The following is a 22,678-nucleotide window of genomic DNA, read 5'->3' on the forward strand; positions in this document are numbered from 1 at the left end:
GGAAAAATGAGGAGCTGATACGAAGGGCTCAAGTAGAAAGCAAATGCTTTGAGAATGATGATGGCAACAAATGTACAAATGTGTTTGATACAATGGGTGGATGGATGGATTGTGATAAGAGTTGTATGAACCCCCAATAAACTGATTTTTTTAAAATAGCAGATTTGTGCGGTATGATTCCTGCCCACCTGCCCTAAGGTGTGTGTTTGGCTAAATAATTGAGCCATGGGGGTAATTTCAGTTCCAGATCAGAAGGTTGATGAAGGTTCATTGTCTTGGGGTTTGCAGCAATTTCTATTTCAACCACTAAGTCTGCTCTCTGTTATGATTTGGAGTTTTCGGATTTTTTTTTTCACTAAAAAAAAAATTACACGTCCCTGTTGATGCTAGTTGCCATGAAGTCTCATTAGACTCCTGGTGTCCTTGTGTAACAACAGAAAAATAATTGCCTGCTTCTGCATTGCTTTTGTTATTGTTGGAACACAGTCAGCTGCCTTTCCATTTCGGGGGCTCACCTTCCCGCACTCTAGTGGCCACTGCCCGGTTGTGATCCATAGCGTCTCCATGAGTTCATTGTCAGAAATGAAGTACCAGGTTAAACATCAGGGAGTGTGGGCCATGGCTGTATCCTTTCCTCATCCCGAATCAGTGTATATGCTAAACGGAACGTCTTAGAAGCTGGACTATATGAAGAACAGGAGGCATTGGGATGGAAGGGTTCATGAGCAACTTGCTATAAACAGATGAGCCCACTTTGCTTGTGGAAGTGCAGAGGACTTTAAATACTTACTGGTGACGCCTTCAGTACGGATGAGCAGTCAGTGTGAAGAAAACCAAGATCTCAACTGGACCAAGAAGCAAAATCAGGATAAAGGGAGAAAAGATTTCACCGTGGAAGCCCCAGATTTCAAACTCACTGTCAACGAATTGATATGACTCCTAGTGACCCTATAGGATGGGGTAGAACTGCCCCCTGTGAGTTTCCAACTGTGTACTCTTTACAGAAGTAGGAGAAAGCTCTTTCTCCTATGGAGCGGCTGGCAGTGTTGAATTACTGACCTTGTGGTTAGCAGTGCAATGCATAACTACTATGCCAGCGGGGCTCCTCCCAGGGAAACAGCAGCTCAGAAATCAAACAATGCATTACATTGAGCAAATCTGCCGTATAAGACCACCTTAAACTATGGAAGAGCCGAGATAGCACCTTGAAGGCTAAGGCATGCCTGACCCAGACCAGGACATTTTCAATGACCTCATATGCTTGTGAAAACGGGCCCTGGAGGGGTGGGGGGTGGAGGGTGGGAAGAGGAGCTGATACTAAGAGCTTAAGTAGAAGTAAGTGTTTAGAAAATAATGATGGCAACATATGCACAAATATGCGTGATACAATTGATGTATGGATTGTTATAAGACCTGTAAAAGCCCCAAGTAAAATGATCTTTGCATTGGTGAGGGAAAGGCCAGGTAAGCTGGGCTGAAAACGTTTCGTTCCGCTGTGATCAGGCATCTGCTCATTCTTCAAGGATAGCAAAGGCTGTCCTAAAAGAAGTCAACTGGAAAACTTTTCCTCCTCTTGCCCCTTCAGCCTTCTTTTATGTTTCTAACATTCAAAGAATATTTAAGTGGAACATGAGTTGAAGATCCTCAAAGAGGCCAACACAACTGTTTGGCATGCTGTGAAAGGAAGGGCTCAGATTCTTCAGGGGAGAGCTAGAGAGCCAGAAGCACAGCCTTCAGAACTGTATAGTTCTAAGGGAGGATTTGTTAAGAAACCATAACTTCACATTTTTATGTTTGTGTTGATTTCTATTATTTTGTAGCAGTACTTTCAAATATTAGCTTTATTAAGCTATAATTAACATATCATACAATTCAATCATTCAATCACATTAAGAAGGGTTGCGCAGTCATCACCACAATCAATTTTAAAACATTTTTTTCCTTCTTGGACCCATTTGTCTTGACTCCTCATTTCCCCTACCCTGCCCTTTCATGACCCCAGGTAATTATTATTTCAGTTACTGTCTTCATAAATCCTAGCTTCTCCATACAGAAAAATACATGAAACAAGGACAAAAAACAGGAAAGAAAAGGACCTGCAACAATGATCATATAAAACGGTGAAAGACCTCAACCTAAGAAAAAACAAATGATATTAAAATTGTAGGACAAATTGAAAGTGGGTCCAAAGATAAGGTGTTACATTCCAGGTGAAGTACTGCTGCTAAAATCTATTTTACAAGGCTTTTTGTATGATATTGGGGCTGTTCACATTGCTAGTCTGTGGCCAGTGGGGAGTCATCGAGGACTCAATCTACCTAGGGTCCCTAGAAATGGATTTTGGCTTTCCACTATCATCTATAGCAATTTACAAACCACATGCTTAGAATGTAGACTTATGAATGTAGAATGTATGGTTCCCTCCTCTGGGTTTCAATCTTGTTTGCAATCCTTGCATCACACGTGCTGGTATACGTCTTCTGGTGTGCTTCATTTGTTGCCTTTTTGCTGATTCCTCAATTAGAAATACTTTTTGACTTCCCCTTGTAGATACGCCAAGGACCCCTGATGGTGCAGTGCGTTGGACATTGGGCTACTAACTGTAAGCTCGGGGGTTCAAATTCATCAGCTGCTCTGAGAAAGATGTACTGTCCCAGAAACTATATAGAGTGCCTATGAGTTGGCATTGACGCGATGGCAGTAGGCTGTTTACTTTTAAAAAACATACCCATGAAAACATCAAGACAGTGAACATATACATTACCCCTAAACATTCTCTTCTGCACCTTTGTCATCTCTCCCTCATTTCTCCCCGTGCACCCCAACCGCTGGGCTGCTTTCTGTGTAATGACATTTTTGTTTTTAAAATGTCTTATTTAGACAAAGATTACTTATCACAGAGAAGGAAATTCCACAAAACAACGTGGAAGAAAATTTTGAGGAAAAAATGTTTTCATTTTCTTTGAAAAGCTGTGTTCACTAAATTACCTACAGCAAATGTGACTTATGCTTGAAATAAGTCTTTGTGTTATTAAAATATCTGCCACAAATACTCCACAAAAATGATCTCAATTTACTGCATTTTGTGGTTGTTAGGTGCGGTCGAGTCGGTTCTGACCCATAGAGACCTATAGAACAACAGAACAAAACACTGCATTGCTCCGCACCGCCATCCTCGCTGTACTTGAGTTCATGGTCTCAGCCACTGTGTCCGTCCATCTTGCAAAGGGCCTTCCTCCCTTTTGCTGCCACTCCACTTTACCAGGCATGCTGTCCGTCCCCATAGGCGCATAATAAATGCCCGTTGAATGGTACATCGGCTGGTGATGTGGGATTGTCTGCAAATACTTTTCAGCTGTCGTGCTGCTGGCTGTGATGGTGATGACTGCCGAGTGTAGATGGCAGTGTGGTTGCTCTCATGCTGGAGGCTTGGAAGTGTATTAGTGGCACTGGGAATGGTGCCTGCGAGGGCATGGCTGAGAGACGGAGGCTGCAGTGATGATGGCTCTGGTGATGGTACCCGAGACATGGTGGTTGTAGGAGGGAGACTGTACGAGTGAGGGTTATACAGGTGAGAGAACTCGTGGGGATGCTTGACTACAGAGGTGATGTGCGTAGGGTGGAGGCTCGAGGGCTGGAGGAGGTAGCTGTGGTGATGGTTGTAGGGGTGATGGCGAGGGACGGCCGTGGGCCTACTAAAGGTAGTGGGGTGAGTACAGTGATTAATAACTGGAGGGATGATCGCTGTAAGATGATGGCAGTGATGGATGATAATGATTAAAGGTGCGCTAACTACAGAAATGACAGCTGAGGGGTATTGACAGCAGGAGTAATGTCTGGCATCAGTAAGCGGCGTACAATGGCCGTGAGGGTGATGGCCGCCAGGACAGAAGCTGTCGGGTGATGGGACAACTTCGAGGGGACTGGTGGTCGGGGTTATGACTGTACGGTGATGGTGGCAGGAGAGAAGATAGCAGTAGAAGATGGCTATAAGGGCAGTCACTGTAACATGATGATTGTTGAGGGGAAGGTAGTTGGTAGTGATGGCCATGTTACCGGGAGGAGGCTCAGAGTTTCAAGTCTCGCCACTCCTCAGTTTTTGTCCCACTCACAGGAAAGATTTCAAGCCAGGGACCAATTTCAGAAAAGAATCAGAGAAAACGTTTGAATGGAAAGAGTGAGTTTAGTGCAGGTGGATACTTGGCAAAAGAAGTCCAAAGGAACCTCAGCTAGTCTAAAATGCTGGGACGGGAAACCGTAATGCTAGACCTTATATTGACTCACGGTGGATTTCCCCACCAAAGGCTGGCTTTCTAATGGGTCTTCTGTGATTGCCTGGTCCCCTGCACTGTCCCTCCTCCTTTCAGGTCTGCATTTGCTAGCACTCTGTCAAACCCCCCACCCATCCCCCAGACTTCAGGCTGTGCTTTTGTCTCAGACTCAAAACTCAAGAGAGTCCATTTAGTCATTGTCTGGTTTGTGTGAACATCCTGTCTTTCCCTGGGCCATTTCAGTATCTCCACTATCTCTGGTCTCTTTCATTGAGGAGGAAATGTTTTCTATTCTACCCTCCACTTTCCTTTGGGCTGGAGAGGAATGTAGACGCCAGTATCCACCTCCTTTGTATTTAAGCCACTTAGCACCTACTCACACCAATGGTAACCATGGTGATGCAAAGTGACCAGCTAGCCTCCACCCAACAGGCAGAAAGATGGTCTGATTGTGGTCTCTGGGTTTGCTCAGTGAGACACAAGGCTTGAACAAGTAGACCGGCCACTTCCAGGGAGTGGGAGTGGGACTGATGATAAGTGACCTGAGAGAGGAGGGCAGGGACTTTTCTCTGATTGTTCAACCCAAGGACCATCTGTATCAGAATCTCTGGAGACTGAAAGCTGGGACTTCCTTCCTCCCCTGGGGCCAGAAGGGGCCGCGATTGCTGTAAGGGCAGGTCACGTGGCAGGGCTTCCTGTCTGCTGCCGCTGCTGCTGCCTCTGCCGCCCGGGTGTCCATGGCTAACACCCCCAAGCTGCCGCTGCAGCAGTCAGAGCTCCAGTCTATGCTGTACCCCTTGGATAGTGCTGGCCACTCAGCAAGAGGCCTGTGCGTCTTGACACCTAGGGGAGTAGGGGCAGAGTTTCGCCAGGGCAGACAACCATGCTGCGCCGCAAGCCCTCCAACGCCAGCGAGAAGGAGCCCACGCAGAAGAGAAAGGTGAGGAGCATCTATGGGGCCTCACTCTTCCCTTCCCCCTCGGGAGGACTCGGGAAGAGCCAAAGGCCATGTGTCTTGAGGCTGTAGGTGAGGGCCACTCTCCCAGAAAGCAATAAGGCAGGGCCCGAAAGGGGACTAGGGGAACAGAAGTCCAGAAGATCCTTGCCATTCTAGAGTTCACAGAGTTAGAGAAAACGAACAAACAAACAAAAAACTTAACTCACTGTTGATTCTGACTCACAGTCACCCTTCAGGACAGGGTAGAACTGCCCCTGTGAGTTGCAGAGACTCTTTAACTCTTTTTGGGAGTAGAAAGAGCCATCTTGCTCCTGGCTTACAGAAAAGGCTCTAAAAAGTCTAGAATTAAAAAAAAATATTAAAGTCTAGCATTAGAGACTTGAACCATAACATGAAGAGCTGGAGACTTAAACTGAGAGTCTGGAATTCTAGACTCAAATTCAAGAATAGTTAAATACAGTTCTCGAGTTGCACCTTAGGACTGCGCTCCATCCCATCTGCCACCATTTCTACCACAGCAGGGTTAGCTCATTCAAAAGGCCCCACTGAGTCGCCCACCTTAGAACCATGATGCTCCTAGTCCCCTGCCCTTGGAGTGTGGTCCAGACATGGCCCACTTGGCTCAGTCACCTTGATGGTAACTTCCAGCCTCAGGAAAGGGACCTTCAAACCTGCATGGTGTGTGTGTGTGTGTGTGTGTGTGTGTGTGTGTGTGTGTGTGTGTGGCGGGGCTGGGGGAACATAAAGGGTCTCCCTAGATGATGGGGAGAGATAACTTGTCACCAATGTGAAATGAGGCCTCGTGAGCTGGTGAGTAGGAGTGGAGGGAAGTTCAGCAACACGATTATAAAGGTCAGGGGGTGGGGGAGCAACTGCTGAAGAGGACTCTCAGGTTGATCTTCCTAGGCCACAGGCCAGATGAGAAGATTCCTGGAAGGTTCTGTCAGATCTAAGATTCCTAGACTTCATTGATTGATTCTGGGATTATACCAGGCAATCAATAAGTATCTCCTGCACGTCCAACAAGAGTCTAGAACCATCCCAAAGAGGGCCTGAACCAGGTCCAAGAGGCCCAGCCCCAGACCAAGGTCTGGTGTTTCCAGCCCCACATGGTTCCTTCTCTTCAGACCTACCTCCTAGAGTATAGCCCTGTAGGAAAGCCCCTTTCTGTGTGTGTGTGTGTGTGTGTGTGTGTATGGTGGGGTGGGGTGGGGGGAGCAGCTCTTGAGTAGAGGCTGAGAGGCTGAGCCCAGGGCCACTGGGGTGTACATCCTGTCCCCTCTCAGGGCCAGGGGTGGCTGCCATTTCCGGCCCGATTCCACACCCCAGCTGCTCCTCTGAGGTTGCAGCTGAGGTGAGAATGGGCGAGATCCTCAGTCTTCACACGGGCTGTCACCACTCCCTAGCGCTAGGCCTAGCAGGCCTGCCATTGGCTGCTGCTCCTCTATGAGCAGGGCCACTTCCCCTTGCTTTGCGACTGGTGGGGGCGGGAAGCTGATGCTGCTGGGCCCCAACCACAGGGGAGCGGAGCTGAAGGAGTCTGAGAAAGAGCTGACACGTTGCTACTGGGACCTGGTGCCGCCTCCGGTGCAGGTGCCCGGGAGTGCACAGAAGTCCCCTCTTCTTTCCTGACATCAGTGAACTCCCCAGAGGCTGTGTTTGCTGGGTGGGCCTCTGGAATTTCCCCTAGGTGGCTTCCCAGGAGACACCAGGGCCCACTCCACCTCACCTACCCCTGCCCCAGCCAGAACCAGCTTACCTCAGGGAAAATGACCCAATACTCAAGGTAAACATGGGCCTCCCTCTGTTTCCTTAGGAATCTGGTAAACAACTGCAAGTGGGTTAAGCATCTTTGCTACTGTGAAATAAATTCATGGAGCTATTCACTACAGATTCCTAAGGAGGCCCATACCGACCTTGCTAACTGGGTCACCCGTCCCCTGTCGGGGACTGTAAATGTGAACAAAGACTTTGATTCTGGAGGGAGGTGTTGTGGGCTTGGGAGCGAGACAGGTGGCAGCCAGACCTAGAAGCAGAACCGTTGATGAGGTGGGGGGAAAAAACATGGGCAATTGTTAACTACAGATAAGTAAGGAAACACAGAGAAGCTTGTGCTTACCTTGCTTAATGGGTAAGGAGAGGCCAGAGGATGAGGGCACTGGCATGGGACACTTATTCAGGAAGGACTAGGATGGCCCTGGGGCAAGGGGCATGCACCTGGGTTGATTTATTGGAGATGTGTCGCCTCCTTCGATCCGCACGGTCAGCAGTTCAAAACCACCAGCCTCTCCGAGGGAGAAAGACTAGGCTTTCTACTCTGTAAACAGTTACCATCTCAGGAATCCACAAGGGATTCAGCGTTGCCACGATGGCAGTCAGTTTAGGTGTCTCTCTAGCTGAGATTTCCTAAAGTGGAAAGAGCTTCCTCCCAGGCCAGCCTCTTCTAGGAGGCTGAAAGGATGAGGAGACGGGGAGCACATAGGCAGCAAGGTAGGGAAACCCCCATTTCTCTGCCCGTGCTGGCCGCATGGAGAAGGGGCTGGGCCGGGGACAGGAAAGCTGAGGCGGACCCCTGCTTCTACCTGGTTCTAGAAAGCTCTGGCACCTTGGACAATTCATTCACCTTCTTCTGGTTTCCTTTTCCTCCTATTTCTGAAAAAAAAATCTCACTCCCTCTGGGATCTGGTCCCCAAATGTGAGCGACCTCTCTGGCCCAAGTTCATACCCACACAAGGACTTCAGGTGATTGGGAGCAGGCGGCACCATCCTTCCAGCCCAGGCGTTGAGAAAACAAGATGTCAGAGGCCCAAGGAGTAGAGGACTTTATCCTGTGATTTGCTTCCCTTAAGGATAGTCCCACCCCACCTCACTCCTTTCCACCACACCCTAGACCTCCCACTGGAGCAATGGAGGGGCATGCAGCCGCCCATTCCACGGCTCATCTCTCCCCTCCCTCCAATCTCTTCCTGGCCCTGCGTCGCCCATTCCTACCACACTCCTCCCTTCCGCTCCCTTTCCTGCAGCACCCCTCTGGCAGGACATACCCCTTTCCTGTCTGGTCAATTGCTCTCTGTTGCCCACAGAGGAAGACCCAAGATCGTTGACATGGTGTGACCCCTGCTATGGTTTCTGCTCCACCTCCCACCATTCCCGCGGAGAAATGGCCCAGCTCAATAGCACTTCCTTCACGCAGCCCTCCTGAGTTTCTCCCCACTCCACCCCCAAGCTTTCACTTGGTGTCCTGGGAGTTCTGCTCAGGACACCCCTCACGATTGGCAATGTGCTCAACTGGCTTCCATACTAGTGACTACTTTCCGAGCTCTGAGGGGGGGAGTGCAGCCACATGGACAGGCGTCCAGAAACAGACCTGGATTCAGGCCCTTGCTCTTCCTGCTACTCCTTTCTCTGAGACTCCAGTGTTCTCAGCTAGGACGGAGGAATGGAGCAAGGCACTGTGGAGAGGCTGAGTGAGTGACTACACCAAGGCGTGCTTAGCAGAGGAACTGCTTTGCCCTCGGTGCTTGTTGTCATAACAAAAGACCATGGACAGGCTGGCTGAAAATATCAGAAACTGATTCTCTCACAGTGCTGGAAGCCAGATGTCTAACTTCATGACCAGACCGCTGTTTCTCTGAAGGCGCTAGGGGATGATCTCTCTGCGACTTTGCCAGCTTCCAGTGCTGCCAGGTGTCCTTGGCTTATAGCAGTCTAGCTCCAGTGTCCACCTCCACCTTCACCTGAGCCCCTTCCTTCTGAATCTGTTTGTGCCTCTCTTCCTTTCGTGTAAGAAGGCCATTCATATTGCACAAGGGCCCACCCTACCATGGTCTGGCTTCATGGTAATGAATTAAATCTGCAGAGGCCCTATTTCCAAATGAGATCTCATTCACAGATGTTGGTGAAAGATGTCCCAACAAATTTGCCATCTTTTCAGTGTACGAGTGGGATCCATTCAACAGTGGTCGTTTCGGGGCACAAATAACTCTCTCTCCCTCTTTCCCCCCGGGTTCTAGATCCCTTCCCCCAAACATAGGCCAATACCTGGCACGCTGAGGGTGCTCCTATGCATGTCTGTTACCCTGACAGAGCAGAGAGGGTCCTTGGGGAGACACTTGCAAGAGCCAAGATTGCTAAGGAGACAGAGGAAGAGGATGCCAACTAGGCAGCGTGAGGCTTAAGGGAAGTTGAGGTGAAGTGCGCCACCCTCCCATGCCTTTTAAACTGCATTCCAACAATCTTGTTTCAGATTTAAAATTTTTATTATCGTCAAGGCACATACACATGAAGGGGCTTCCAAAAGTTCGTGGGAAAATGGAACTAAAAGGTAGGGAATTTTCCCACAAAGGTTTTGCATCCCCAGCACAAAAGTGCCTGGTTAAAGGAGTTAAGTACTTGACCCCAAATGTAGGCTGTTTCAATCCACCCAGAGGTGCCTCAGAAGGGGCAGGCATGTCGATCTGCTTCCACAGGGTCAGAGCCTTGGAATCCCTGTGGAGCAGTTCTCCTCTGCATGCATGGGGCACCAGGAGCTGGAAGGGACTGGACAGAAAATGAGTAGAGACCCTATAGGACAAGGTAGAACTGCCCCTGTGAGGTTTTCAGACTGGAACTCTTTACAGCAGTAGAAAGACTCAGCTTTCTCCTATGGAGCAGCTGGTGGTTTTGAACAGCGGATCTTGTGGATTGTAGCACCAAGGCTCTATCTATCTATCTATCTATCTATCTATCTATCTATCATCTATCTACTATCTATTCACACATACATTTTACATGTAGAATTCAGTGGCTACAACATTTTATTGACATATAGCATACTTCCAGAGACATACACAAATTGTAAGTGTGCCACTTGATGTATTTCCATCAATTGAACACCCCCACAGAGCAGTCCCCGAATCAAGACACAGAATCTTCCCTGAGCTCCCTCTGCCAGTCACTCCACTGCCCTTTACCCCGCGAAATAACTGCCATCCAGATTTCAAACTTCGGTCCCTTTGAGGGTTTCATACACATGGAAGCATCCATACGGCCTCTGCTTTTTAGTTCACCGCCCTCCTTGAGGGGTCCCTCCAGATTGTGGGGACGGCGGTATTTCTCTCGGTGCGGTGTATGGGTTTTTTTGTATGGCTGAACCAGAACGACTTTATCCAGCGTACAGGTAGTGTGTATCTGGCTTGTTTTCAGTTGAACTGGACTTTGTGGGCGAGGAGAAAGTGGTTACCTGGGAGAAGGGCAGATTGTACCCTGTGGAGGAAATGACCTAGGTCCTGTGAAAGCGTCAACTCGTTCTACCCCCACAATAAAATATCCAAGCCCATTGCCATCAAGTCGATGCCGACTCATCGGCACCTTATAGGAGAGGGCAGAGCCGCTCCTGCCAGTGCCCCAGACTGTAACTCTTTCTGGGAGGAGCAAGTTCCGTCTCTCTCCCACAGAGCAGCTGCTGGTTTCAAACTGCTGACTTTCCCGTTAGCCACTCAATGTGTAATCACTGCGCCACCAGGGCTCCTGACCCTTAGAGTAGCCCTATGAAGTTGGCGCCACTCTGTTTTCCTGATGAGAAATTAAAGTAACTGGACTCCGGTTTAAACACAGCTAATACATGACGGAAGCAAGAGAAAAGCAATACCAACCACCACCCCCCCAATATTTTATTGGGGGCTCGTACAGCTCTTATCACAATCCATTCATTGTGTCAAGCACATTTGTACAGATGTGACCACCATCATTCTCAAAATATTTTCAGTCTACTTGAACCCTTGGTAATAGCTCCTCGTATTTTTCCCCTCCCACCCCCACCCTTTCTCCCTCACGAACCCTTGATAATTTATTATTTATTATTTTTCTTTCATATCTTACACTAACCAATGTCTCCCTTCACCCATTTTTCGGTTGTCCATCCCCCAGGGAGGGGGCTACATGTAGCTCACTGTGATCGGTTCCCAGCAACCAACTTTTTACTGCAAATCAAGTGAGGGTTTACATTACCCATCATCAGTTTCACATTCAAAAGTCCTTCAAAGTTCCCAGTGGGTTGCCTTGTTTTCCATCTTTTGTTCCCCCCATTTTCTTGTTGGAAACTATCGTCTCCTTCCCCCAGGTGAACAGCTGTCCTCCTGTGAGCCGGTAACTTCTTCTCCCAGCCCCAGTAACCATCAAAGTCAGTTTCTTTTTAGCGTGAAAAACCTATTCTTGACTCTCTATAGTGGTTTCATACCCTTTTTATCCTTTTGTGCTTGGCTTATTTGACTTGGGATGATGTCCTCTCCGTAGCCAGCCATGCCTTGAGGGTTGTGTCATTGCAGCATGAGTCCTGAGCCACGCATGGCATACCATTTTGCATGCACCACAGACTGCCCGCTCTTCCATGCATGGGCAGTTAGGGTATTTTCCTTCTTGCTCTTGGGAATAGTGCCGTGAAGGACAAGGGTGTGCACACATCTATTGGTGTGTGGCTTTTACTTCTTTAGGGTATATACCAAGCAGAGGGCTTGCTGGGACATCTGGAATTTCTATTTCCCATTCTTTGAGGAAGTACCACCTTGCTTTCCACAGTGGCGGCCCAATCTTACCGCCACCTCCCCAGCAATGTATGGGGGTTCCAATCTCTCTGCACCTGCTCTAGTATCTGTTTGCTGGGCGGTTGTTGCTGTTGTGGGTTTTGACTTTGCTATCAATGCTGGGGTGAGGTGATAACTCACCATCGGTTTGAGTTGCACCTCTCACAGTAGCTAACTAACATTCACGAGCATTTCTTTATGTTTGCTGGCCACTTCTTTGGGGAGCTGTCTGGTCATGTCTTCTGCCCACTTTGAAATGAAATTGTTTGTCTTTTTTCATGTTGAAATGTCGAAGCCTTCTATGGATTTTAAAGAGTAGACCCTTGACTGGTATGTCATTGATTAAAATTTTGAAAATTAAAAATCCCCAGTTTGTGGTCAGAACCAAGATCTGAACTCTGACTACCTGCAATCAAGTGAAGTTATGGACTCTCAGAGAGGTTGGGTCACTCACCAAAGGTCACCCAGCCCAGAGTTGAACTTAGTCTAACACCAGAAATGTAACTATGTCTGAGAGGCAAACACTGTACATGTATAGGTCACCACTCACCCTTTGGATATAAAAAAAGGACACAAAAGGATGTCAACTCATCCTTGAGGGGATCACTTTGGGGTCATTGAAAGGCACTCAGGACATTTGGGGATGTTCCTGAGGTTGGAAGTAGGCTCATCAAAGGACCACTCTGGATGCCTCCTAACATTAGTTGCCCAGAGAGCATTCCAGGCATATCCATCTCCCTGGGCTGAGTAACTGGCTGAGCCCATGCCCCAGTACCATTTCCATGTGCTCTTTGAATTTTCCCTTACAGTTTTGTTGGAAAGCTGGTATCGAGGGGTCCTAAAACAAGACCTTGGTAGCCAAAGGCTGCCCATCCCAGCCCCTAGACTACAGATTAATAACAACAGGGAAAGACAAGGGAAAGAGCTGCAATTCGAGAGTGGCTGGGCAGTGACTTTACTCTTCCCCAACAAAGCCTACTTCTGGCCCCACGCTTGCTCTTCAGCTTGCTTTCCAGGTTCAGCCCTCCCTGAAGTAACAGCCTCCTGGTCTGCGGAGCGGGCTGTGGGGTGGTGAAGGGAAGGCCACAATAGGCCCCATCAACCCATATAAATAGCTCTGTCTGCCTTCCGAGGACCGAAGCCAGACCAGTGCCACCCTTTCTCTGTTCCCTCTTTGCCATGCACTAAGACGGGGAAGTTATCCAGGCAGCTGCATCCTCGCTAGCTACAGAAGGGCAGGAAGTAAGTGGATGGTGGAGGAATGCAAGGAAAAGAATGGGAGAAAAAGAGGAAAGAGACAGTGGCAGGAGAAATCCCGGGAAGGAAGATGGCAAAGCATGGGAACGAAGTGGGCACCCCATGATCACGCTTTGCCCTTTTTCCCCCCAAACTCACAGCCCCCTTCCCCAGCTCTTCAGTAGAGCACCTAAGAGACTTTTAGGCTGAGGCCACAGGCACATTCCACAAATGAGGCCCTCATAGTGGTCATGTCTGGCTGGCATGACTTTGAACCCAGTTCCCAGTCCCTTACCCCTGGTTGCGGCCTTGGTTTTTAGGTCAAGACTTACCAAGAGTGCTAAACTGCTACACTGCAATCCTCAGAAGTTGGAGCCAATTGTCTGTGTGTTGGGAACAGAGTGGCAGGTGATAGAGCCCCTGTCTGAGGGCTTATCACTGGACACCCCCTCACATACACACAAACACACACACCCTTTAATAGGAAAGAGGATGTGAAATTTTCAGCTTTGTGTGGGTTTCAGGCTTTAGTTCCTCAAGCCCTTATCTCCGGTATCTGCAGTCAATCCCACTCTATCTGTCTGGCCATCTGTGACCCCTGGTTCCTGTGTGTATCTTTTGGCCTTGACTGTTTATGTTGATAGCAGACTCTGCCTCAACTTCTTATATCTAAAACCTCCTCACCTACCTTGCTTGCCCTGGTTTCTAGCTGCTATCTTGCCATGCACATGAATATACAGCTAAGGAAGTTCATTTCCTGAAAGAAGAAAGAATAAGAAAAAAAAAAACTATCAACACAAACAATCAGTCATGCCCCAAAGTCCAAACACAGGAAACCACCAAGAGTAGCCACTCATCGCTTTGGTGGCTAAAGTTAAAAGTAGAGCTGAATGAAGAAAAAAAATGGTGGTTTTCTTTTACTAAATTAGCCCCCAGTATTTGTGTCCCAGGAGCCCTGGTAGAGCAGCACATCAAGCAGTGGACCACTAACCAAAAGGTTGGTGATTCAAACCCACCCACTACTCTATGAGCAAAATACAAAATATTGAGGCATGAAGAATTTTTACAGTCTCAGAAATTTGTGGTGCAGTTCTACTCTGTCCTCTAGGGTCACTGTGAATTGGAACAGCCGCGGTTTATTGGTGTCCCAAGTCTTTGGGCACCTTTTGTGAATAAGCCTTTTCTGTAGCTTTATACTGGGAGTGCTGGTAGCATAGGGATAACATATTGGACTGCTAACTGAAAGAGCAGCGGTTCAAACCCACCAGCCACTCCATGGAAAAATGTCAAGGCTTTCTACAACCAAAAAGAGTTACAGCCTCATAAACTCACAGAGGCAGTTCTACCCCATCTCTTAGTGTCACTCTGAATCGGCATAGACTTTGTGTCAGTGGGTTTTTGAGTTTCAATAGTTCTACCTGGTCCTATAGGGTAGGACTCACTTTAAGTTGGAATCAACTTGATGTGAGTGAGTTACTGAGTTGACTCAGTTTTGCAGAAAGTATAATGCCAGGTCCTGCTGATTCCTAGTAAGATTTCCCTGTTTTTCTTGGGATATAGATTTATCAGACTGGAAGCCCCAGGATACTTAGATATGAATGGAGACCACGCTCTGGGTCCACCAGAGCCACAGGGTTTGAGAGGGATTTGCTCTTAGTTAGAAAAAGCTAAAGGCCTCTGGGAAGTGCAAACATATTAACACACTCAATTGCTGATCAGAAAGTTGTAGTTTTGAGTTCACTCAGAGAGAGGTGCCTTGGAAGAATGACCTGGCAATCTCCTTCTAAAAAAGCAGCCAATTTGTCTTAAATCAAGCAGCCATCTAAGTGAGGTGTAGCTAAAGACAGAGGGAAGAAACACCAGCACATGTGATCCAAGGAGTATAAATAGTAAAATCCAAGACCAGAAAGGGGAACGGTATTGGAGCCTAAATTCTGAGCACCCAGTTTGCAGAAGGCTACGAATGACAGTGAGGGATCAGGTATCAGGCATCAAAGAACAAAAAATCATATCATTGTGTGCTCACCTCTCCGAAATGATTGCTGAAGACAAATGGGTGCATAAGCAAATGTGGTGAAGAAAGCTGATGATGCCAGCCTATCAAAAGATACAGCATCTGGGGTCTTAAAGGCTTGAAGGTAAACAAGTGGCCATGTAGATCTAAAATGGATCATGGTGATGATGGTACAACTCTTAAGATGTTTACATTTGAACTACATGATATGTGAACTAAGTGTCAATAGAACTGTTAACACTTTTTAAAAAATTAAAAAGCAGTCATTGAAACCCCTTTGGGTTTAGTTCTACTCTGACACATGGGGTACCCATGAGTCAGAATTGACTCCCCAGCAACTAATGCCTGGGATGTAAAGGCAACATTCTTATGTTGTGTTCTATGTCTTATGTTGTGACAGAAAATCAATTCCCACCCATAGCGACCCTATGCACAACAGAAGGAAACACTACACAGTCATGCTCCTTCCTCACAATTGCTCCTATTGCCTCAGCCCATGTTGCAGCTGTGATATCTTTAGCAGGAGGATATCTTCACTGGGCCTCCTTTAACCTTTCACACCAAGCTTCCCAGCTTCCAAACAGCAAAATGCAGGGAGCGATAGAAAGGCCAGCTGACTGAGGCCCTGGGCTGGAGCCTGGTTTTCAGCCAGGGTTAGGCAAGGTTGAAGCATAGCCCGAAACCAGGTAGCTAGAAGTCTAGAAGTCTAAGGCCTTTGTGGCACTTCACCTCTTAGCAGCTCTGTGCCCTCAAGGCATATGTGGCTTTCTTTGCCCAAGGGCGCGGGGGGGGGGGGGGTTGTTGCTGCTCTGGCAACCATTTCAACCTACTGATTTCAACACCTCTGGTCTTCCAGCTTTCACTTCAGCGCTCCAGCAGCTTCAAGGATTTTGCCAAAACCAAACCCAGCTCTCCGGTGGTGAGCGAGAAAGAATTTAATCTGGATGATAACGTGAGTTTCAGAGGCTCCCTGGTTGGAGAGGTGTGAGAGAAGGGGCTGTGGGGGAGGGGGGCGTAGACGGGCTGGAGAAAGAGAAGATTTTCAGATTGTTGGGACAGGACTTGCTGAACACATAAGCCCACTAGGCCTGTCCACCTAGATCTGGGCCCCAAGAACTGACTTGCTGTCTTTGGCGTTCCAAAAGGGAGCCCTCGCCCCACCCCAACAGGGGAAGACTGTTGAAGACAGGACTTGGCTTTGACTGTCTAGGTGATTCTGCCTCCCAATGACCCCAGGTGATAGGGTGGAGCTGTTCCCTCGGGTTTCCTGGTCTATACTCACAAAATAGGAGCCTTGGTGGAATAGCAGTTACGAGTTGAGCTGCTATCCTCAAAGTCTGCTGTGCAAAATCACCAGCTGATTCGTGGGAGAAAGATATGGCTTTCTACTCCCATAAAAGGTTTGCCGTCTCAAAAACTCACAAAGGGCAGTTCTACCCTGCCCTATAAGGTCCCTATGCATCGGAATCAACTCGATGGCAGTGGGTGATTAGTTTTAGAATCACGAAGTCTTTCTCCTATGGAGAAGCCACTGGGTGGGCCCCGACTGCCAATGTGTACAAATGCTTCACCAATGCAGACAAGACTAGTGGCTAAGGGCTTAAGGAGATGGGGCCTCCTTCTGCCTCCAAGTCGACCCAGGCAGGCCTACCAGGGTCCTTTTGGACCTTCCCTTTTGTTTCCACAGATTCCAGAAGATGACTCAGGCGTCCCTACCCCAGAAGATGCTGGGAAGAGTAGCAAAAAGCTGGGGAAGAAGTGGAGGGCAGTGATTTCAAGAACCATGAACAGGAAGACGGGCAAGATGATGGTGAAGGCCCTGTCGGAGGAGATGGTGAGGCCTGGGGGCAGGTGTGGGAGCAGACCTCTGGCTGGAAAAGGTGGCTTCTGAGAAGGGAGGATATTTGGGGGAACAGACGCTTTGGGAGAAGGCAGGCATGAGGGGCAGGGCAGCTGAAAAGGAGGTGGGATTGCCTGAGGTCAATTCATCCACCAAAGAGTTTTTCTAGGAACTAAAATTCCTAGGATTGAGGAGCTGAAGGAAAGAAAATCCCTGTGTCCGAAAGGAGACAAACCTGGCTTCTTTCTGGTCAGGAGGAAGGTGGCACAGACATGGCTGTTGGGCAAACAGATCCCAAGTAGCTTAATATCACGGGGAGGCTTGTGGCTACACTGGCCACCGAGGGCCATGGGACCTATTTTCAGGAATTTTGCGAGCCAGTTGTTAAACACAGACATTATTAAAGGTTAAATTATACACACCTACAATTAAACTAATTAACTGTAAAGTTAAGGTAATGAATACTCAAAATTAATCCCACCCTACTTCTGGTGAAGAATATTGAAAGTCCCATGGAGTACCAAAAGGAAAAACAAATCTCTCTTGGAAGAAGTGCACCCAAAGTGCTCTCAAGGAGAGGAGGCGACTTTGTCTCACGTACTTTGGACATGTTGTCAGAAGAAACCAAGTCCCTGGAGAAGGGCATCATGCTTGGTAGATAGGAGGGGCAGCGCACAAGAGGAAGGCCCCCGAGGAGATGGACTGACACCATGGCTGCGACAACAGGCTCAGGCCTAAGAATCATTGTGAGGATGGCGCAGGACTGGGCAGTGTTTTGTTCGGTTGTTCAGAGGGCAACTATGGGTCAAAGCCAACTCCATGCCAACTAACGACAACAATTCTTGTATTTTATTTCCTATCATCTAGAGCAGGCGTCCTCAAACTACGGCCCACGGGCCACATGTGGCCCATCGAGGACATTTATTGGCCCGCCGAGTGCTTTTGCCCCATTTGTTTGTTTGTTTTTTAACTTCAAAATAAGATGTGTGCAGTGTGCATAGCAATTTGTTTGTAGTTTTTTTTCAAAACTATAGTCCGGTCCTCCAACGGGTCTGAGGGACAGTGAACTGGCCCCCTGTTTAAAAAGTTTGAGGACCCCTGATCTAGGCTCTTGGTAATGGTGCTGTCCAGGAAGTGCTGACTGGCCCCGTAACCACAAGGTCATGGGTTCAAACCTACCAGCCACCGCTTCGGAAGAAAGATGAGGCTGTGAGCTCTCCTGAATTGGAATCCACTCTGTGGCAGAGGCTTGCTTTAGGGGATGGGTCTGCGTGGTGGGAACACCCTCTGATGGCATGCTGCTTTGAGTCACATCTCAATGGGAGCGTGACAGGGTGGGCAGTATTTACAACACGGACTTGGCAGACCCAGGCACCGTGCTTTGGGAGAGAGCTGTTTGGATGCGTTCCCCTCATGCCACTGCACGGATGGGTGGTTGGGGGCATCCTGAGGTAGCACGTACTGCTGAGTGGCCTTCTCTGTCAACTCCAGACACTCGCAGCACTTACCTTCCAGCATCACTGCGAGGATGAAATGACGTGAGAGGCATGCACCCTGTGAGGAGCGCAGCCAAAAGCAGTTCGTCTGCCGCATAACAACATGCTTGCCCGTGTCCTCGCCCCAGACGTGGGCCCCTCCACCAGGGCCTTTCCGGGGTGCCTATCTGCACTATGAGCTGATAGCACAGTTCATGCGGCAACTGCCTGAGCCTCATTCCATGGAGCAGGCAGGACAGACACCATCATTCCGGTCTTACAAGGAGAAAACCCAACCCCCCAAGCCAAACTCCCTGGCATGGAGTTAATTCCTACTCAGAGATCCTGGAGGACAGAGTAGAACTGCCCCTGCAAGCTTTAGCAATGACAACTCTTTGCTGGAGTGGAAAGCCTCATCTTTCTCCCATGGAGTTGCTGATGGTTTCAAACTACTGATCTTGTGGTTAGCAGTCCAGTGCATAATCATTACACCACCAGGGCTCCTGAAGAGGAAATGACTCAGAGACTAGCATAACACACAAGCCTGGACCCATGGAGTCTGGGCCCCTAGCCTTTTTACTCGGGGGCTACCCCGTGTGCCTAGACTGCTAAGCACCTCCTGCCCACCCCTTTCCCCCTCTAGGGAGACCCTCTGGAAGAGGGCTCAGCCTCCCCGACATCCCCAGACTGCAGCCTAGACAGCCCTGGACCTGAAAAGATGGCGCTGGCCTTTGCCGAGCAGGAGGAGCGAGATACCCCTGCACTGAGCCGCCAGGCATCCACAGGTGAGCAAGGGGCTGGGGCAAGAATTAGGTCAGGGCTACACAGGCTAGCTGCCTGTGGGAGGGACAAGAGAAATATGGACCTCTACTCTTTGCCCACTGGGAAATTTACTAGTCCACTTCGGGTTCAACTTTTATAACCACCCCATGGTGATGAACAATCAAGATCCTCACTTGATTGATGAGAGAACTGAGGCTCCAGGAGGTTCATTGACTTGTCCAAGGTGGATGACGCAGCTGGTGGGTGGCAGAGCCGAGACTTGAACTCTAGTTACCCTTGAGAAGCTTCCACTTGCTTTCTCCAGGCCCTGGAAGGGGCCACTGGCAAAAGAGCCTCATTATCCTGTTGGACCAACCCATGCCCCATCTCTCAGGGGAGCTAAAGGGTACAGCTCCTTGATACTTGGGCATTCCAGGCTGGGAGTCAGGAGTCTCCATCAGTTAAGCCTCAGCCTCTTGGACCTCAGACCTTGGTTAGTTAATTGGCAAATACTAGAGGTGGCCTGGGCTGCAGTACTGTGGGGCCACCGCCTGGCTCACCCCTCCAGGTCTGGCCTGTGGTCACATTCCAAGTTCCAGGCTCTTTCTTTGGGTCCAGAGACCATGTCGTGCACCCTTAAAAGCCACATCCAATGCTCCTCACCCCCCTCCTCTCCACCAAGAAAGAGTCCATCTGAGTTCCGTGTGGCACTGCGACCCTGCCACTTTTCCAACAGAGAAAGTTAGGCAGGGTGTGAGTAATGCACCTTCCCGGGTTGAGAGAACCCCGGAATAGGAGCCTAGAGCCCTGGAGCCCACTGGACACCACGCTGCCCAAGGGCCTTGCCTTTGCCTGTCGGGCCTCAGTTTTCCTCATCTGCTCATTGGGCCGTTGACCCAGGCGCCCTCTTGATTTGCCCTTGCTTTGCTACCATCATCTACACCTTGGGGATTCCTAGGCACACTCCCGGAAGGCACCTGTTGCACACTGACTCATGGCTTCCGTCTCGCCCCTCTCCTGTAGGTAGCGAGCTCTGCAGCCCCAGTTCGGGGGAGGAAGCGCCTGCCCCTCAATACACAGGACCCTTCTGTGGCCGGGCACGCGTCCACACAGACTTCACCCCAAGCCCTTATGACCGTGACTCACTGAAACTGCAGGTAAGATTGGCCTCAGGGCAGCCTCTTGAGCCTGGCAGGTGGTTCCTCACAAGGAGACCCCACAGAGCAGGGGTGCCCCCAAGCCTCTCCGTCCTCCCACACAGAAAGGAGATATCATTCAGATCATCGAGAAGCCGCCTGTGGGCACGTGGCTGGGCCTGCTCAACGGCCGGCTTGGATCCTTCAAGTTCATTTATGTGGACGTGCTGCCCGAGGAGAGTGTGAGCCCTGCACGCCCGAGCCGCAGCAAGAGCAAGGGAAAGAGGCCCAAGCCCAAGACCCTACATGAGCTGCTGGAGCGCATTGGCCTGGAGGTACCAGCTCAGGGCGGGGTGGGGCGGAGGGTCCAGGGGGGGCATGCACGGCAGCAACGCTGAGCATGGGGTCTGCAAGGGTGATGTCTAAGTGGCCACAGCGGCAGGCAACCTGTCCTCTGCCCGCAGGAGCACACATCCACCCTACTACTGAATGGTTACCAGACCCTGGAGGACTTCAAGGAACTGCGGGAGACGCATCTCAACGAGCTGAATATCATGGACCCGCAGCACCAGGCCAAGCTGCTCACGGCGGCTGAGCTGCTGCTGGACTATGACAGTGAGTGGGCCTGCTGGCCAAAGGGTGCTCTGGCTGCCGGAAGACCCTGACCCGCCTTGAATGTGTACCTCTGGGAGGGCGGGGTGTCGCAGAAGGGGAGGCATATGGTCAGGGCGGCAAAGCTTTCAGCAAGAAATAACAGGCAAGCTTCCTGGCCCGGCTTCCTGGCTTAGCCCTAATGATCTTGGAGGGTCCTGGCCGGGGAGGTGGCCTGGAAGTCACACCCCCAATGGCTTCCAGAAGGATGTGGGGAGAGGGAGAAGGGCAGGAGCGGGGACCCAGAAGGGAGATGCTGTCACAGTGGCTCGCGTGGAGGTCCAAGTCACCTAGTTTCTGTCGTCCCCTCCTCCCTTGCTCCCTGGCAGCGGGCAGCGAGGAGGCAGAAGAGGGCACCGAGAACATCCAGGAGCCAGTGGCACACACAGAATCGGAACCCAAGGTGGACATCCCTCGGGACTCGGGCTGCTTCGAGGGCTCAGAGAGCGGGCGCGATGAGACGGAGCTGGCAGCGACCGAAGAGCAGCTGCACCGCCTCTACTTGGCTGAGGAATCTTGAAGTGGAGTGGCAGGGCAGGTGAGGCCAGGCCGGAGTTGCGGGGGCCCCACCATCAGGCTGGGCCCGGCATCTCCGCAACTGGACCCCAAGCCTGGTCCTGCTTTCCTAAGACACTGGGGCTGCAGAGGCCTGACTGAGCCTCATGACTTCGCTGAGGGGGTAAGGCACTGCCCAGGGCTGTTCACCTGGCTCAGATCCCAGAGCCCAGAGCCCCCTCCCAGTGACTCATGGCAACACAGCCCCACCGGAGCCACAGCACATGTGTCAATGGGGGACAATACCCATGTCCCTCCCCATCAAGACCCCAAACCCTCCTCGCCCCTGTCACACTGCTTCTGAAAGGGGGACCAGGTCTTTATTTCAGGGCAGCCTCCAAGGCCAAGGGAGGGTGACTAAACCCACATTTACCTCTAGGTTTACAGCAGGCCCCATGGGCCCCTCCACCATCCTCGCTCCTTGACATTTTTAGAGGTCTGGCCACAACATCAAAACGGGAGCCGGGCCCAGAGCCTCTGAGCCTTGGAGGGGTCCAAGGTGGGACTGAACCAGCTTAAGGACCTTGCCAAAACCATGCAGTGACATCACAAGTTAGCTCTCCTGTTACCAGTAGCTCAGGAACCAGTGGAGTTTACTGAGGAGCTACAGGGCCCTCTGGCTGCCAAATAAAATGACCCCTCCCCCTTCACCTCCAACTCGCACCAGGAAACCATCCTCAGCCTTGGAACAGTGCCTGCCTACCTTCCCCTCCCAGTCCTGGCCCCCTCTGCCCACCCCCAAGACTGATGACAGGTGTTCAGTGGAATGGACTCTCTGTCCCAGATGCAGATCTGGGCCTTGGCTTTGGCCACTCGCTTGGGTTTTTACAATCCCAGAAAGCATGAAGCTTGCTACAAGGGAATCCATTGACCCCATTTTACTTTGCTAAAGGTTTTCATGTACTCGGAGCACAAGAAGAGGAGGGCGAGTACCTTGGTGAGGGCCTCCTGGACTCTTGTACCAAGTCTTGCCCCGATGCCCCCAGAGTATCCCTGCTGACCACAGTGCCCACTGCATCTAGGGCTGCCTGCTTCGTGGGCAGCCACCCGCCTTCTTCCGGGGACCTTGATTGAAGCTAGCTTTGGGAAAGGGATTGAGTGTAAATATGAGGTGAGGGTGGGGGTTGGAGGGAGACCGCTTAGTAGCAGTAAAAGTACATCCCAACCCACTGCTATTGAGACGCTTCTCTTAGTGACCTGTAGGACAGAGTAGAACAGCC

General features: G+C 50.1%; 1 protein-coding gene across 1 annotated transcript; it reads left to right on the forward strand.

Annotated features, from left to right (window-relative positions):
* The first annotated feature begins 5,154 nt into the window (after positions 1-5,154).
* SASH3 (SAM and SH3 domain containing 3) lies at positions 5,155-21,423 on the forward strand. Its single transcript, XM_075539299.1, has 8 exons — positions 5,155-5,211; positions 15,896-15,991; positions 16,727-16,873; positions 18,998-19,139; positions 20,140-20,273; positions 20,378-20,587; positions 20,717-20,867; positions 21,233-21,423. The coding sequence occupies exons 1-8, from the start codon at positions 5,155-5,157 to the stop codon at positions 21,421-21,423; spliced, it is 1,128 nt and encodes a 375-aa protein (XP_075395414.1).
* The last annotated feature ends 1,255 nt before the right edge of the window (positions 21,424-22,678 follow it).

The sequence above is a fragment of the Tenrec ecaudatus genome, chromosome X, assembly GCF_050624435.1.
Source record: "Tenrec ecaudatus isolate mTenEca1 chromosome X, mTenEca1.hap1, whole genome shotgun sequence".
In the NCBI taxonomy this organism is placed as follows: Eukaryota; Metazoa; Chordata; class Mammalia; order Afrosoricida; family Tenrecidae; genus Tenrec; species Tenrec ecaudatus.